Source organism: Myodes glareolus, chromosome 21 (genome assembly GCF_982192425.1).
Source record: "Myodes glareolus chromosome 21, mMyoGla1.1, whole genome shotgun sequence".
Lineage (NCBI taxonomy): Eukaryota > Metazoa > Chordata > Mammalia > Rodentia > Cricetidae > Myodes > Myodes glareolus.
The window spans coordinates 14,748,184-14,765,851 of NC_142046.1; the positions used below are offsets into that span (position 1 = coordinate 14,748,184).

Sequence of the window (17,668 nt, forward strand, 5' to 3'; positions counted from 1 at the left end):
TGGGGAGGACCTGTGTAGACTAGCTTAGGCAAAACCAGAACATGTAACTGGGTAATGTGGGCCAGTAGTGTCAGGCATAGCTGGGCCTTTCTGTCTGTGTCTCTGCCCTTTCCTACAGAGGCAGGTCATACAGATCTGCGTGCAGCCTTGAACTTCTGGTTCTCCTGCCTCCACCTCCTGAGTGCTGGTTTTACGGCTACCACATTTGGTTTATGCAGCGCTAGGGCGGAGTCCAGGGCCTCCTGCATACTCCACAAGCGCTCTGCCTACTAACACACTATCTCGGTCCTTGAGACAGATTCCGAGTAGTTGCAGATGACACCCTGATCCTGCCTGAGCTACAACATGCTAAGGCCCTTGTTCCTACCCTGACGACATGAGGACGGTGTGCCTCCACCCCTGGAACAACCTCTGTACCCTAAGTCTGTGCAGAACCACACCAGATGGACCCACTTTGGGGATGCTTTCTCCTGGCTGCCCAGGCCTGTTTTTGCCATATGCCAGTTGGTGGGTCCTTCTGGTAGCTGCAGGGCATATATCTTTGTAGCCTGTCCTGGTAGCAGGGGCCCCTGAGACGGAGATCATTAACTACTGTCACAAAGCAGGGTGCAGCTGAGACTCCATGCTGACCGAGACATCACCCGGAGATCTCACAGTGGCTCTGCAGGCCATGTCATAGGAGCTACTGGAGGGGAGGTAGGGCTCACAACCTGAGGAGGGAACCCTAAGATGGAGCCCCCCTCTCTCTCCCAGGCTTTTGTGTCTATCTGCTGTGCCAAAGGCTAAGGGCAGAACTGGTGACCCTGTAGCTGTCCCCTGGAACAGGCAAAGCTCTCCTGCAAGGGTGGACACAGAGCTGCACCTCCCACGTCATCTTGGCCCCCAATCTGCCAGCCAAAGACCAGCTAAACAGACCCTACTCCCCCTGCCCCGCCCCAGGGTGGGTTGGAGGCAGAGGGACAGTTTTTGCCTTAATATGGAGTTGGTTTGGGTTGGGACACTCCCTCAGCCCTATGCTGAGAAGATGAGGGTCCCTTGAGACCAGCAGCTGCCAAGGGCGTGTCTGTGTGCACAAAGAATTCTCTCTTTCCAACGCAGGGCAGGCGCTGCCAATAACAGTCATGGAAATAAGAATGATGGCAGGTATGGAAGCAACAAGCTACGGGGCACGAGTCTCCTTTATCACAACCCTCATCTCTGTGGCAGGTGTAACCACCACCTCACCTTCCCCCTGAGGCTCAGAGAGGGAAGCCTCTGGCTCCAAGGAGCCAAACAGTACCAGCCGGGTTTCCGGCCTCCCTGGACCTCCTCTTCTGGGGACTTAGACATACAGACAAAGCCCTGGGCCGACAGCCCCTCGGGGAAATACTGCTCTCTGACTCCACCCCCAAGAGCCACATCACACCCATCTTCAGAAATTGGGACGGTGGAGGGAGGGTCACTTCAGGTCTCCAGGGTGGCCTCCAAGCCGAGAGCTACGAATGAGCTCTCCAGAGACCAGAAGTGTGTGTGTGTGTGTGTGTGTGTGTGTGTGTGGCTCTGAACTGATCCGTGTGTGTTGAGGGACACCCTTCCCACACCTACCCTCTTGGGAACAGAGCTGGTCTGGCATGCCTCCCTGCCTGGCAGAGTTCCCACCTCGCCCATCCATCCTGCCTCAGACCTCACTTTGACATCTGGTTCTGATTTGGAGGTTGCGGGAAAGAGGCGGCAGGGGAAGCCAAGAGTGGGCAAAGGAGGTTCACCTGACCCTTTCTCTTCCTTCTCTGATGCCCCTACTCTGTGCATTCCCTCTGTCATCTGCTCCTCAAACTTTGGAGCTGCTTGTCTCTGGAGAGGGGAGCCTGCTCTGGTCATTACTTGGACCCTTGAGTCCTGGGTAAAGAAGGAGGTGGGAGGGGTGGTTGAACTGCAATGAATGCAAATACTGCATTGACCAGCGGTGCCGATCCCAAGGCCTGACCAGTGGGGCATGTGTATGGACATATGTGCATGCATATTCTAGATGGGATACAAGGCCTCGTGCAGCTCTGAGGACACACGTCGAACCAAAGCCATCTTATCCACAGATCTGGAAACAGCAATTAATCTCTAATTTGAATTTTTAACCTCAAACACCACATTATAAAAATAGTTGTGCTGTATTTTAGGGATGCCATTTGTCATGAAATTAGCTACGGTTACATGGATGCCACGAGAATAAAGCACCATGCCTGCTTGCATGGGAGCAATAGCAGGCCCAGCCTCAGCCAAGCAAGGGGCTGCAGCTCAACAATGCTATCACTTCTGGAGTGTTCTGTGGGTGGGAACCCTGAGCTGGGAAGTTAGGCATAGCAAAGCCACTAGGCAGGTCTTAGGAGCTGCAAACCTCTTCTTGCTCAGCCCCAGCCACCCACACAGAAGGTCTCCTGGCACCTCTGAGGGTCCCTGACGTGGGGGAGCCACACTGCCCTCCTTAGAGCAGGACCAGGGCTGGGCTGGGCTTGTGAGCAGCCCCTCCCAGAAGGCTCAGGGTAACTGTGACACAGCAGCTGTTTCCACATTAGACCTTTGTTAATCATGGGGGTGGTTCCCACACTTCAGACACCCACAAATGTGGGGAAGTATCCCTAATGCACATACATCCAAAGTGGGAATTTTTGATGAGAGAAAATGAGACAAATCTTCTCTCTGTTCTCTCTCGCAGCACCGAGGGCAGAAATCAGGGCCTTGACCTCCACCATAGGAAGGGCTCTACCACGGAGCTACATCTCCAACTCTTTTTCTTCATTTTTATTTTGACACAGGACCTCATAAAATGGCCCACACAAACCTTGAACTCGAAATCCCCAGCCTCTAGAGTAGCTTCCACTACAAGCCTGTATCATCAGGCATGGCTCTAATAATGGCCTCTCTTAAGGGATACACTCTTGGGACATCTCTGCCTCTTGTTCCTGCTTCTGAGACAGTCGGGAACCTCCCCCAACCTGAAGCCTCTGTATCTCTCTTCCCTCCCCCAGCACCCTCAGGACCCCTCTTTTGCTAGGTCCCTTCTGAGATGCTACCCCTCCTCCACAACCAGCTCCCTCAACTGTCCCCTCTGGTGGTGACCAGGCAGTTCCTTCACCCTGAGACCGGGCATGGGTTTGGCATGAGTGAGACACCCAAGACAGACAAGGAACAAGGGGCCGGTTACCAAGGCCCTGCCCTCACTTCCCCTGCCTTGATACAGAAACGAGACCCCTCTAGACCCCTCAACCTTCCCCTGCCAAATCTGCAGCCCCAGCAACAGTTCTCTTTAAATAACGAACCTGCTTTCAACTGCTATTAGATCGGGCCTTCTCTTTTTCCCTTCCCAATGAAACCAGAGTGGCAGTTTTTACTTCTTGTCTTCTGTAATTTCCCGCTTAGAGGCAAGACACTCTCCTCCCTGGGTTGTGGTGCCCAGGGAACCAGCTCTGCGGGAGAGACTGGCCTCCCAATTAAAACAGGATGTCACAAGAAACTCACTACCCCTTTCCTCCAGTCCTGCACACCCCCAGCCCCAGCCAGGCCCAGGCGGGAGGTCTAGTGAATATCTCGAAAGCATAATCTTGGTGGAAAGAGGGCAGATAGAAATCCAACCCTGACAGGGCCTGGGCAGCATCAAAAAGAGGATGTTGTAGCAAACTGGCCATCTGCAGCATGCACAGATGGACATGGCCACTGCGGTCCCTAGGAAATGATGCTGAAGAAGTCACTTTGGGTCTCTGAGTGGGGGCGGGTGGCAATGCGACACCTCACCACAGGCTGCCAGGACAAACCAGCCATGGGTAGAGTGGCAGGGAGTCTACGCTACCCCCTGCTGGACTCCAAGCCCTCAGGGGAAAAATATGGCCAGGCCACTGGCATATAGCAACAAGGTGCCTGTGTGCAGAATGAATAAATGACCAAATAGATGAATGCTACCTAGTTTTCTTTTTATTTGATCTATAGTATATGTATGAATGCTCCGCATGTATACTTGCAGGCCAGAAGAGGGCGCCAGATCCTATTGCAGATGGTTGTGAGCCACCATGTGGTTGCTGGGAACTCAGAACTTCTAACCGAGCAGTCACAGCTCTTAATCTCTGTGCCATCTCTCGAGGCCCCACCTAGCTTTCTTTAATGAGAGGGCAGAGCTGATTGTGGCAAGGGAGAGGATACAGTCTCACATCATTGTCTCTCGGGGGATGGCAGAGATTCTTTGTGTGGTTTGGTCACGAATGGAAGTGAAGCAAGGTGCTTCCCCTGTCCTTCTCCCCTTGGTGTGGGATGCGGGCCTTCCTTCTCCACATTTGAGCTGTGTGGCTCCGACTTACGATTCTGGAGGGTCCATGGTCTCCTGGCCCCCAACTTTCAACAATGTGTGCAACTCTGGCTTCTGGGGACCAGAGGTGGTGGTGGAGGGAGCTTTTGCAGGGCATCTAGCTTCTATAAGGGCAGGAGATTCATTCTCCCTCTCGCTCTGAAGACTAGGCTGGCCGTGTGCGTGTGTACGTGTGTGTGTGTGTGTGTGTGTGTGTGTGTGTGTGTGTGTGTGTACGTGTGTGTGTGTGTGTAGGGGGGTAGCAGGAAGCCCTCTGAGCAATTCAGCAACATCACACCACTGGCCCAGGGCCTGGGCCAGGACTCAGAGGGGGTCTGTAATTGTAGTTCTCTGAACCCATATCGCTCCTAAATGTCAGGGTTGTGGTGCCTGTCAGCCAGTGGCCCCGCCTCCTTGCGTGCAGACCCTCAGATCACAAATCCTTATCAGTGAGAAGGGAGGGTGAATGGCTAAGCCCAAAAGATACAAAGAAAAGGAGCAGGATCTTGGTCCCACGGGTGTAGGGTGAGGTCAGGCAGGGATGCCATAACCTGCATCCTGCATACTGGGTGCCCACTGGCTAGACCAGCCACCGGCAGCCCATCTTGAGAGCATTAGGGCTGCTGTGAACAGATGTTTTCTGTTACGTGTTATTTGTTAGTCTAATGAAAGGAGGTGCGCTGGCTTTCAAGACCTCGCTGGTCTGCGGGGGTTTTATGTGGGAAGCCTTCGCAGAGCTCTGGCGGCGGGAAGGCTGCAAGGCCCCTGCCAGGCGCACCCGCCCGCGGCTCTGCTTTGATTCCGAGGTTTGCAGCCATCCGAGTGGTAATTCCAGCCCTGGTTAAATGTCATTTTTAATAACGCCATCCCTGGCATGTGAACGGCTGCGCCCAAGGCAAGAAGGGAGGCTGGCATGGGGGAACAGTAGTGGGGAGGACAGACAGGGAGGAGGGGGTCAAGGGACTGATGAACAAAATCTGGAAAGAAATGGCTATCCCACTGGGGACTGCGGAGACTCATGCCCAGGGACAGCCCCTCCCCCACCCCCCCCACCCCCGCCAGGAGAGCCACAGGAGGTGTGACGGGCAAGACAGGAGGGTAGCGGAGAAGAGGGTCTCAGGATGATGGGCACCAGAGTGCCAGAAGTGATGAGGCTTCTAACTGAGCCCAGCTGGGCCCTGGGCACCATAGCAGGAGGTGGGAGCACAGTCAGGACTCTGGGGGTGGGGATCCTTCCAGGACTCTGCCCCATCACAAGCTTTATCCCAACCTCTCAGGGTGCCTTGGGCTGGTACAGGGCAGGTGCTTGGGCAATGCCAAACACAGTGGGTAGATGAAAGCAGCTATCCCGGCTAGATCTTGGGACCCTCTCTCTCGTGCAGTCACCCTTCCAGACCCTTCGACTTCGTGTTTCCATGGCACCCTATGCAAATGCTCCATCACCAAGAGGGCTGTTTCCCAATCAGTAAGCGGAAGTGATAAGATGCAATTGGGTCTGGAAGATCCGTCAGTAGCAGGGTACCAAACTCACCTGGGGGCTGGGGCTGTATCTCAATTGGTGGGTGCTCTGCCTAGATGCACAAAGTCCTGGGTTCATCCAGGACTGGGGTGGTGGAAGCAGAAGGATGAGCAAGCACCCAACATCATCCCTGGTTATAGAAGGACTTCCAGTCCAGCCTGGGCTACACAAGATCATGGTCCTATAAACTAAATCAAACTAAAATAAGCACAAAGTCTTGCAGAGAGGGGACTTTTGCATGCAGGGACCAGGGACTCTGATTCCCGAGTCTGTAAATACATTTCAACCAGCTTCCCAGGTGAGTGCTGGAATCTCATCAAACATGGCCAGAAACAGATGGTACAGCTAGCTCATTTCATACACAGGATGCAGAGTCCAGGCTCAGAGGCAGTGCTGGGTAGGATCAGGTGGACACTCTCATTTTCTGGCCCCTGTCTAGGGCCCCTCTTACCTCCTCTTGGGCAACAATGTCACGGAGATGACATGCTCTCACCGCCACATCCTGAGCTACAGAGGAGTTTGTTCTGCTCTGGGGTCAGAGGGAGAAGTGTCCCCCCCCCCACTGTGGAAGCTTCCAGGTCACCCAGTCCCCAAGCCTGACGCTCCTCTGCTGTCTTCCACCGGGGCTCTTCTTTGAGGACTGCCTCCCAGGCCTCAGCTCAGCCCCTACCCACTGCGTACCCTTTTCTACCAGTAAAGACTAAAGATATCCTGGCTGCCCGTCCCACACACAGGCAAGCAGAATCCGTCTTAAAGAAAGCCCCAAGCTAATCTCTTCCAGAGCACGCTTCATTTTTAGGGCGCAATAAAAAATATCATTACCCATAAAGGGCCCCATGTGGATGGCATCCTGTCATCGCCGCCACCCCACCCCCTCCTGAGAGTCAGTCAGGGAACAAACAGATGTGGGAGGAACCTAAGCTACAGGCAAGCAGGACACCGGTGTTTTCAGACCTCTGGGGAGACTGGAGAAGCAGTGGTCACGGCCTAGGGTTTTCTGTGCTGTGCTTGGTAGACCAGTAAGCCATGGAAACTACGGCCTCTTATGTGGCAGCAGGAAGCTATTCCTCTCAGTCTGATAAGGCTTGCCCTCTCTGATGGGTCAGTGGGTGCCGATGATGCCCAGTCTGTGGCCCTGACCACCATAAGAGGCTATGGAGGCATGCCCACCCCACCACCAGGCTCTCTCTGAACAGGAAGCCCCACAGCTCTCTCCTACTCAACACCTCATAAGAGCACTTAACCCTTGGCCCATGTAGCCAGCCAGGTAGCTCTGCCACTCTATGGGGACCGGAGCCAGCCTCGTCCAAAAATCCCGGTAGGATTAGTTGGGCTAGCTGGAGCCTCACCGCGGGTGTGTGAGCATGCACACACCAGGTGGGGCATGCGTGTGCGGATCTGTGTGTCACTCTGGCACTGTGAGTCCAGGATAGCCAGCTCACCACATGGTCCCCAAATGCTAGCAGGTGACAACGTTCTCACCCCTAAGCTACAACAGAGAAAAATGGAAAGGCAGTTAGTAAATTTCTGTTAGCTGGGGAACGCTCTCTACTGGAAGCGAAAGGCTCATTCCCGGATGGAAAGACGGCGCTTTGGGAGGACGGCTGCTGGAGTCGGTCTTCTCTTGAAAACGCTCCATCTGCTCTAAGCCAGTTCCTTAGACCACGGTTGATGGACAGGAACTGGGGAGCTGGGAGGGAGACCTCCTGCCACGCTCCTGCACTGGAACCCTCCACAGTTGTCTTGGGTCTGTGTCTGGAGATGGGTGTTGGGAAGGGAAGAGACAGCGGGCTCCCCACTTTCTCATCCCTAAACTCCCCCAAAGCTGGGTAGCCGTCACTCTCCCTCATGCCCCGTCACAAGGTTGGATGTGCTCCGTTCTCTTTCCCTCCCCGGACTACCTCATGGCCTACGAGTGTATCCACACCTGTCCGGGGATGTGAGATGGCCCTGGGCCTGCATCTCAGTACTTCCAAGGTGAGAAGGATGATTTGGGACCAATCAACGGCTTTGGGACAAGACACACCCAGGTTGGAATCTCATGTAGGACTAGTGTGACCAACGCTGTTACACAGATGATCTCTGAGCCTCGATTTTTCTCTCTATAAAATGGGGGTAATCAAAGGACCCATGTCACAGGGCTGAAGGGAAGTCAAGCCAACACACAGCACTTGGCTAAGGTTCCTGTGGGACCCTAGCCATTCTCCGCGTGCCTCACACTGCCTTCAGCTCTAGCCTGCTTGCTCTCTCTCTCAGTCTCCCAACCAAGCATCCAACAGAATCTGCCCCCCTGAGGATGCAGGGTTTCATGCAGCCCAGGCTAACCTTGAACTCACTATGTAGCTGAGAATGAACTCCTGATCCTCCGGCATCCACTTCCTTGATGCTAGGATTACAAGTGTGCACCCCGCTCGGTTCTATGTGGTGCCTGGGATTTAGCGCGAGCTCCGCGCTAAGCAAGCAGGCCACTCACTAAGTTCCATGCCCATTCCCCTAGGATTCCTTTCTTACGACATTTTCAGGAATACACCAGCTTCCATAAGCCACCCTCTAGTCTGCCTCCACCTGGAGTCAGCCACACTTCTTTGGAATGGAGGCATCAAGAAGCCACAGAGTTCTTCCTGGTCTTCCCTGCCTTCCTTCCTTCCTTCCTTCCTTCCTTCCTTCCTTCCTTCCTTCCTTCCTTTCTTGAGACTGGGTTTCTCTGTGTAGCCTCAACTGTTCTTGAACTCTCCCTATAAACCGGACTGGCCTCAAACTCACAGAGATCCTCCTGCCTCTGCCTCCTGAGTGCTGGGATTAAGGGCGTGCGCTGCCACCACCCCTGGCTGACATTCATCCTTTCTATCCAAGTGCTCAGAAACCCCGTCCTGCACATGGGGTCCCTGCTCATCAGACCTCCAGTCTTGTCCCCCACCTCCTCATCCCCTCAGCCCCCCTCGTAGCCAGTCTCCCCAGCATTCACAGAGCTCCTATTTCTAGCTTCTCCCAGTCACATACTGGGCTGTGTTAGAGAAAAAAAAGTGCCTGAACTTAGAATCCCAGTGCCAGCTGGACATCTGATCCAGCTGTGAGCAACCTTGGGCAGGTTGTTCCACCTCTCTGGGCCTTCAAATTATGAGAACCATAAGCCCTGTAAATATCTCAAGGAGCTGCCTGAAAACTCTGCATTGAGTGAGCACCTACTACGTGTCACACAACTGCTTAGGACTTGCTTCACCCCTATAAGGAACACCCTTTGTTCCCATTCTACAGATGACAGGCTGGCAAGATGACCCAGTGGGTTAAAGTGTTCACTTATGAACCCGCCAACCTCAGTTCAATGTCCAGACTAGTTTGATGTCCATAGTGGTTCCTAGAACGCGCAGTGACAGGACAGATCCAACTCTCTGAGCTCCACCCAAGAGTCATCAAATACACACACATACACACGCGCGCGCGCACACACACACACACACACACACACACACACACACACCAGCAACAACCACAAATGAATTAAGCTGCAAACCCATTTTGCTGCACTGAGCATCAGGGTTCTAGCTAGACCTTGAGGGTGGATGTGAACAGGTCAGACTGAGGCACCAGGCAGTGCTTCCAGCATCACCCCTAGGCGTTCCTAGATGGAGGAGGAAGAGCACCTGAGTCTAGTGAGGCGCTACTCAGTAGGTGCTGTCCCTGAAGACAAAGGGGACTGATCACTGTCCCAGCTGCCCTGACAGTCGCCCACTACAAGTCCCTCTCCACGCTCTGGGCACCCATCAGACAACCTCCTCTCCTGCCTGAGGTCCTAGGCACCAGGCCCAGCTCAGGGCTTGTCCCCAAGAACAACCACCACAGGACTTTTTCACAGCTATCCGTGTGCATCACCCACTCGTGGTTCCAGTGGAAACCCAAAAGAGATGGTGACTTGTCTGGAGTCACTCATGGCAAGAACGGTGAAGGCCGGGAGCTGGACTCAGGTGTTGGCATCCTGATCCTGTACTTTCTGAATGCAGTCCTTCAGGAAATGGAAGAATGGCAAGGGGGGGTGTGTGGAGCAGTCTCACAGCAAGCATGCCTCTCAAAGGCACCTTTCTGAGGAAGCCCTTTGTCCCTCCAGCCCTGCTCCTATCTTACAAGCCAGTTTTTGCCAGTACCCTGCCCCCAAATCAGTTACGAAGAGGCTGGTCAAATTCTGTTGTGGAAAACGCCATAGCAATTTCTTAGGAAATTAAAGGTGAGAGCTGGGTGAGATGACTCATGGATAAAGAGCTTGCTATGCACGTGTGAAGACCTAAGTTCAAATCCCAAGAACTCATGGAAAACTGCTTGTGGTAGCACATGTCTACAATCCAGTGGAGACAGGGGAGTGCCTACAGGCTGGAAAGTTAGTGAGGCTGGTGTGCACAGTGCCAATGAAAATCTGTGTCAAATAAGATGGGAGGTGAATGTGGACACCCAAGGCTATCCTCTGACTTCTGTGTGCATGCACACACACACACACACACACACACACACACACACACAAAATTTTTAAAATATTAACCATGGCCGGGCAGTGCTGGCAGATGCCTTTAATCCCAGAACTTAAGGAGGCAGAGGCAGGTGGATCTATGTGAGTTCGACCCTGCCTCAAAAAACCAAACATATATATTAATCATGAATTACCACATAAGCTAATAATTCCTATTATTATTAAGAGAATTATACCTTAAAGAATTCAAAGCAGAGGCCTTCGCAGGTGTACCCATGCTCTCAGAAGCACGGCCCATAATCACCGTCCACTGACAAGTGGACAAGTGAGCTATGGTCCAGCCACACAGTGGAACACCATTCAGCCCTGAAAAGGACAAGAGTTTGAACCCATGGCACATGGGTGAACTCAGAACGAAATAACCAGACACAAAGGGACAGGCACTGTAGAGTGACCTCATGTGGTCGGGTTCATGGGAAAGCAAAATGGGGACTGGACCACAGGGGAGCTGGGTGTGGCAGAAGGGACCTTTGCAATACAAGGATATTGATGGAGTGTGCACTTACAAATGGGCCATGGTAAATCCCGGACTAGCCATGTATTAGCACAGCAAAGATGAACTGAAGATGGGGCATGGACCGTACCTACAACCCCAGTACTCGGGGTGGAGGCAGGAAGATAAGGAATTCAAGGCTAGTCTCAGTTATTTAGCAAGTTTGAGGCCAGTCTGGGGGACATGGAGACAGTCTTAGAAAACCAAGATAAAAATGAAATGAAAACTGATAGATTGGAAGTCTACCAATCTCTGAAACCCAGTGATTCATCAGGACTTCCAGTTGGCCCTCTGGTCCCGTTTAGCACAAGGAAGGTACAGGTCCCCCACCCTAACCTAGACTCACCCCAATTACCAGCTGCCACTCAGCTAACAAGGGCCCAGCTCCCACAGGACCTTATCAGATTGCAGGTTTCCCATCACCCAAAATCTACCCACACAATCCTTGTGAGATCCACTTAGTCTCCCTGGCAACCCAGCATCCTAAGCTTCTCCAAAAAGGTACCAGCACTGAGCAGGGCCCAGCCTGCCCTGACTCAGGCCTCTCTGCCTAGCTCCTGGGGCCATGTTTATTTTCTCAGCGTGTCCATGGCTTGGTTTCCGCCTGGTCCGCAGGAGGGAATGCTTTCAAGAAACTCGAGGTTATTAATGTGGTTTCTTTTGTTGTATGCCATCGCAAAGGCAGAGAATGAGGGTTTATTTTCCTAACGTGCTTGGCATAGCTCAGCATTTGGTTCAGGAGGAACTTGAGACCCCGGTTTGTTCTGAGTCACTAGCGAAGCCTCAGCCTACTCAGCCAGTTCTGTGGGGAGCAAGGGCTTGGAACGTCATTGGCAGACATAAGCTGGGTCTATCAGTGACTTTCAAAAAACAAAAGGATTTTAGTTCGTTGCTCAATTGGCTGGTTTGGCTTGGCTTTTTAACTGGCAGGATGAAAACAAGAGTTCTCCACCCACCAATAACCTGTATGTTTCTATTTGGGGGCATCCCCACTCTGCAGAAGCCACAGGGAGATTGGCTTTCAAGAGAGCTTGTGCCCTGGAGGTGCCAAAGGCTCAGGATTGGAGAGTTGAAGTACAGCCCATTGCCCACATGTGCTGCCCTGGGGGTGAGTCCTGGCACCCCAAGGTCTGTCTGTTTTCCTCCCACGCTTCCATTCCCCCTTCCTTCCTCTCTCCCTTCTTGTGCTGGGGATGGAACCAGGGCCTTGTCTACTCGGGGCCTTTAAGCTCCTCCTCCAACCGGTACCCTTTTTCCACCAGTTCCAACCATTCAGGCTGAACTTAACAGGGATGTGGAAAGGACAGGTCCCTTCTTCCCGCTCTTTGGAACAGTCTTTTGGGACTGTGAAACCAAACCATGGTTGTGGAAAGGGACAATTAACCAAGGGGACAACAGGAAGTCGCCTGAGCCTCCTTCTTCTACCTTCTGTCTGTAGACTCCAACCCAGAGGGACACTTGGCATGGTGCCCCTGAACCACTGCTGTCCCAGGACCAAAGGCTGGATATGGTTTCCAAGACAAGGAGTGATTTCTTGAGCCCAGCCTTGGATCTCCCACCTGACCCCACACCCAGCATGTCCTGTGTCCTCAGACACCCCAGTGTGCAAGAAACTGCACCCCAGGAAAAATTTGGCAGTTCTCACGAGTTTTCAGGACACCCGCGCCCAGATACCAAGGCTACAGGGGACACCCACTACCCACCCAGCTTCCTGGAGCCTGCCAATGGCACTATCTGGGCACTCATACCCTAGCTGACACTGGCAATATGGATTCTCTGGGGTGTGTATGGGGGAGGGCGTCCATTTAGGGACCTTGTAGGCCAGTGGTTCTCAACCTTCCTAACACTGTGACTCTTTAATACAGTTCCTCATGTTGTGGTGACCTCCCAACCATAAAATTATTTCCATTGCTGCTTCATAACTGTAATTTTGCTATGATATGAATCATAATGTAAGTATTTTTGGAGATAGAGGTTTGGTGAAAGGGTCATAACCCACAGATTGAGAATCTCCGTGGTAGGCTATGTGACAAAGAAATCAGACCTTGGACTGTCTGTCCCCGACCAGGGCCAGCACCTCCGTCCTCTTACACCAGAATGCTGGTGTTCTCTCCTTCGTCCCCATCACCTTGATTTTATTCTTCCCTTTGTCCCATGCCACAGCCTCAGTCACCGAGCTGAAACCAGAGAACACAGAGCACATCACACCTCACTCTACTTCTGGCCGGAACTGGCCCCGTTCCCTCGACTTTTCCATCAAGGATCTAAAACCCGACTCCCAGGACTGTCAGCTCACTCATCATCCATCACCCAACACCCGAGGGAAGAGAGCGGCCGGGCCCCTGCAAGTGGTGGGAAGTGGTCACCAGCACCAAAGGAGGGGCCTCCCGGGGGCTGAGCGCCATGCATGGCTGCCCAACCCGGTGTGGCTGCAGTGGATGTTATCAGGCGGTGTTTCCTGGATGTCCCAGGACACACATGTTCACAGGCTTGGTTTCAGAGAGTGCCACCGTCATCTCTGGCTTCCAAGGACTCCCTCTTGTCTGAAAGCAGAGGCTCCCAGCCTGCCTGAGTACCCCCTCCCACCGGGAACCTAAGACAGGAAGTGAGTGTTTAGGAGGGGAGGTGGGGGGGATGCCAACTCCTCTGTCATCACCTCCTCACACACTGGGGAGCTATAGACAGTCAGGTGTCTCAGCACAGCCAGCAGGACAGTAAGTCCCAGAGCTAGGGGACAGAGGTGTTAGCCTCAGATACCCTTCCCCAGCACCTAGGTGATTTTGGTGATTCTGGTCATCCCCCTGCCCTGCTCCTCACCAACACGGTCCAGACTGGGACTTTTGTGTCATTGGAATCCTTCATTACCAGTCGCCCCTCCCCCAAAGCCTAGCCCCACATCTTTATTTCCCACCAACTTCTCCATCTTTTTTGAAAAACAGAGCTGAGGACGCTACAACCCTATGTGATTGTGTGTGGGGGGGGCTATTTGGGTGGGTTGTTTGTTTTTAAAACCCCTTCCAGATGACCTTTAACCTTTTCAGGGGAAGCAGGCTTAGCTGGCTATCCTCCTCTGAGAATTCCTCCACCCCGAACCGAACCGAAGGGTGTGGTTGTGCAGGCAGGCCCACCCCACAAACCACAAGACCTGTCTTAGCTCAGAGGTGCTGAACCGAGTTTGACTTAGTGACTTGACCTTTTCACAGCCTCAGTTTCCTCAACAGCACCAGCTTCTGAGGGTAGGTGGGTATGGGATGCAAGGGCAGCGAGTTTTTATGAAGTCACACGCCTGTAAGTGGATCTTATTCAAAGAAGGTCTCCTCCGAAGGAGGAGCTTTTGAGACAACAGCAGCTCACCACTGGGCAGTACCTTCTGGGACCGTAACTCCCGTTGTGAACAAGCCAAAAGCTGGGATCCCGCAGGTAGCGGGTTCCTGGAGCTGGGGCCCATAGCCACAGTAACGCAAACCGTGTGTCCCACACCCCCCGTTCCACAATCGGGGTCCCGCAGTTCACTGATCCTGTAAGCCACGGGTCTCTGTAGCTTCGATCTTGCAGCTGGGGCTGGGGGTGGGGTCCCAGTATCCTAGGGCCCCATAGTCTTACAAGCCGAATATTCCTCAGCCTAGGAGCCCAGAGACTGAATCCCAAAGTCAGTGAGTCCCTCCGCCCTCCCCCGAGTTCCGCAGCCCGGGGATCCCTCAGCTGGTGAGCCCCACCGCCCGAGTTTCTCAGCGAAGGGATCCCGGTAGCTCCCAGTCCCGCAGCCCAAGTCCGCAGCCCCTCGGCTGGTTCCCACGCCGCACACTCACCGTCCTGCGGCGCCGCCTCGCTGCCGCTGCTGCCCCCGGACGGCTCGCGCGTCGCTCCCCTCCCGCGCCTCGGGCCCCGCCACCGGCCCGGCAGCCCTGCGCCCGGCCGCCGCCACCTCCTCTAGGTCCAGGAGATGGCTCACCGAGAAGTTCTTGCGCGCCTGAGCGCAATCACCGGGTGCGGGCGGGGGCCCCGGGCCGGGCGCCGGCGGGTCCAGGGCGAAGGCGGCGGCCGCGCTGTCCATGCCCCGGCCGCGCCTCTGCCGGCCGCCGCCGCCTCCCGCTGCTCGCCGCGCCCGCGCTCAAGTCCGTCGGTTGGGGACGCGAACTTTCTGCCCTCCCCTACTGGCGGACCGCACGCTAGCCAGCGGCCCGGGCCACACGCCCCTTCTCGGGGCGGACCTCGCTCCCCCTTCCCGGCTCTCCTCCCCGCGTCCTGCGCCGTCCGGCTGGAGGCGGGGCCAGGACGAGGTCCTCGGACTCCCAGACTTAGTTTAGGGTGGCCGAGTCCCGCAGGGGGTGTCTCTTTAAATCCCCCAACCAGGGTTCCCGGAGGTGATGGGTGGGGAATCCGTCTCTGTATGTTGCATGGGCGGGGGAGGGCACTTCAAGAAAGTTGACGGATCCCCTCCCGTCCTGTCCACTTCTCTTTAGACAGGGTCTCATATATTCCAGATTAGCCTTAAATTTGCTACGTAGCCAAGAACGGCCTTGAACGCTTCCCAGCTTCTCCCTCACTGTCCCCACCCTAATGGAAAGAATCAGAGGTTTTCGAGAGGACCACCCTGTTTCCTCCACGCTGAAAGGAAGGTTCTGGGATGGAGGCCAATGCCATTTCTCTCATCTCCCAGTGGGTGACACTTCTGCGCCTGTCCCCAGCATTCCCCTTAAGGAAAACAAAGCTGGGAGGAGCGAGCTTCCCTGCTGGGGTGCGCAAGGGAGAGATTCAGCAAGCAGGACAGATGAGAGGTGGGGGTAGCCAGGCAGACAAGGTCAATCTTTTAACTTTTTCAATAAGTCCAGAAAAATGGCACTGGGTGAGAATAATGGAGACTCTCAGGGCTATAGATACTCGGAGTCTTACCCAAGACTGTCCTGCTCTTCTGTACCCTTGCTACCATCATAGACATGAAATCATAGCACCAAACAGAAACCCAGCAGGAGGTCTGGAAGAGGGAGTGTCAGGAAACCCTCCCAAGATTCACCTTGAAGGACACCATGAGACTCCTACCCACCCACGTGGCACCCTGGGTCTCTGCCCACGGATTCAGGGAAAATGTAGCAAAGGGTCTGATGGATGATGATCTAGCTTCCATTCCTTTGCATGACAGAGGGAAGGGGAAGCAGGAAGCCAAGGGCTCCTTCTAAGAGCTTGGGAGGATTACTAAAATTACTCTGTCCAAGCTGTTGCAGGCCCAGAGCCCAAATGTGCCCTGTTGGGGTCTGAAGGAACACTGTGGCCACTTCACCTAGTCATGAAATCACCACTCTGAGCATGTGGAGCAGTGATGTCCTACATCAGGGCACTATAGAGATGCTCTGGCTCCAGCCCCGTGTTCAGTGCTTGGACCCCAAGCAAGCAGCTTAGCCAAATACGCTGCTGAGAGGAGTGAAGAAGTGGGAATGAGAACTGGGGAATGGCTGGGTTGGTAAAAATGCTTGTTGTGCAAAAACTCCAGTGATTCAAAACTCCAGTCAGGATCAGATTAGGGCAGCACCTGCAACCCCAGGCCTCCTATGGCAAGATAGGAGGCAGAGAGCTGGAGAAAGATGGCTCCGGAGGTTGAGAGTGTTTACCACTTTTACGGCGTGATTTGTGTTGGGCGGCTAACAACTACTTGTAATTCCAGCTCCAGGGGGATCCGACTCTAGTTCTCCACAGGCACCAGCTCTTACATGACAGACCCACACAAGACACATAATTAAAACATGAAACAACTATGTTTTAGAAAGATTAAAAAGAAATAAAACCATGGAAAGTAGAGATGGAAGAATCTCAGAAGCTCCCGGGCCAGTTAGCTGTATGCTGCTGAGGAGAGGCTGTGTCTCAAATGAGACAGAAGGGAGAGATCCACCATCGTTGTCCTCCGATTTGTACATGGTGGCTTATACATACCTGAATTCACATACACAGAAATGCACACACATGATATACACATGTGCAGTTCAATTTTAACATTAAGTTGAGGGAGCTGGAGAGATGGCTCAGCCATTAAAACTAACTGCTCTTGCAGAGGGCCTAGGTTCAGTCCCCAACATCCACGTGGCAGCTCACAACTGTAGCTCCAGTTCCAGGTGCTTAACACCACTTCTCACTCCAGATGCACAGACATACACCCAGGCACACATACAAGCATGTAAAATTAAATAGTTTTAAAAATAAGTTGATACGTATGTGACTCCTGGCACCCAGTGAGCAATAAGAGTTAATGGTCTTTCCGCTAAGTTTGAGATAGGGCCTGTCTATGGAGTCCTGGCTGTCCTGGAACTCACGATGTAGACTAAGCCTGACTTGAGCTCACAGCGATCACTCGCCTCTACCTCCTGGAATGTAAGGATTAAGGGCACACATGTGCCACCATACTCAGTTAAGGTTGTTTGGCTGTCTTGCGCAGTTCTGGGATTTCGGAACGCAGGGACTGGCATGTTCTGGGCAGGTGACACCCTCTGAGCTGACTCACTAGCCCGGCAATTACTATTTCTGGAGCATTCTATCTACTCTGAGCAGTCAGTCAAGCTGGTGATTTTATCTTGGACCCTGGAGCTTGGAGGTACAGACTCAGCACTGCTGCCTGGTTGTGAGGCCTTAAAGAAATCCTTCCTTTTCCTCCCATAGTCCACTCCATCATCTGGAAAATAGAGCAACCAGCAGAACTGACCCAAATGGTCACTGCTCCTGTCAGTCTTGGGATGTGGGCTGGGTGGAACCAGGTAGCAGGGAGGAACAAAAGTCACCAGCTGCTGCAGCAGAGCTCAGCCCTAGGGACTTCAGCCTAGGGAACACCCGTAACATAAGAAAGGAGGA

The 17,668-nt window shown here is 53.6% G+C and overlaps 1 protein-coding gene across 1 annotated transcript in view; it reads right to left on the reverse strand.

Annotated features, from left to right (window-relative positions):
* Prrx2 (paired related homeobox 2) overlaps positions 1–15,035 on the reverse strand; it is a 39,154-nt gene extending 24,119 nt beyond the window's left edge. Inside the window, 2 exon segments of the mRNA XM_085681397.2 lie at positions 14,644–14,701; positions 14,703–15,035. Coding sequence (XP_085537523.1) covers positions 14,644–14,701; positions 14,703–14,888 — 244 coding nt within the window. The 5' untranslated portion in view covers positions 14,889–15,035.
* Between the last annotated feature and the right edge of the window lie 2,633 nt (positions 15,036–17,668).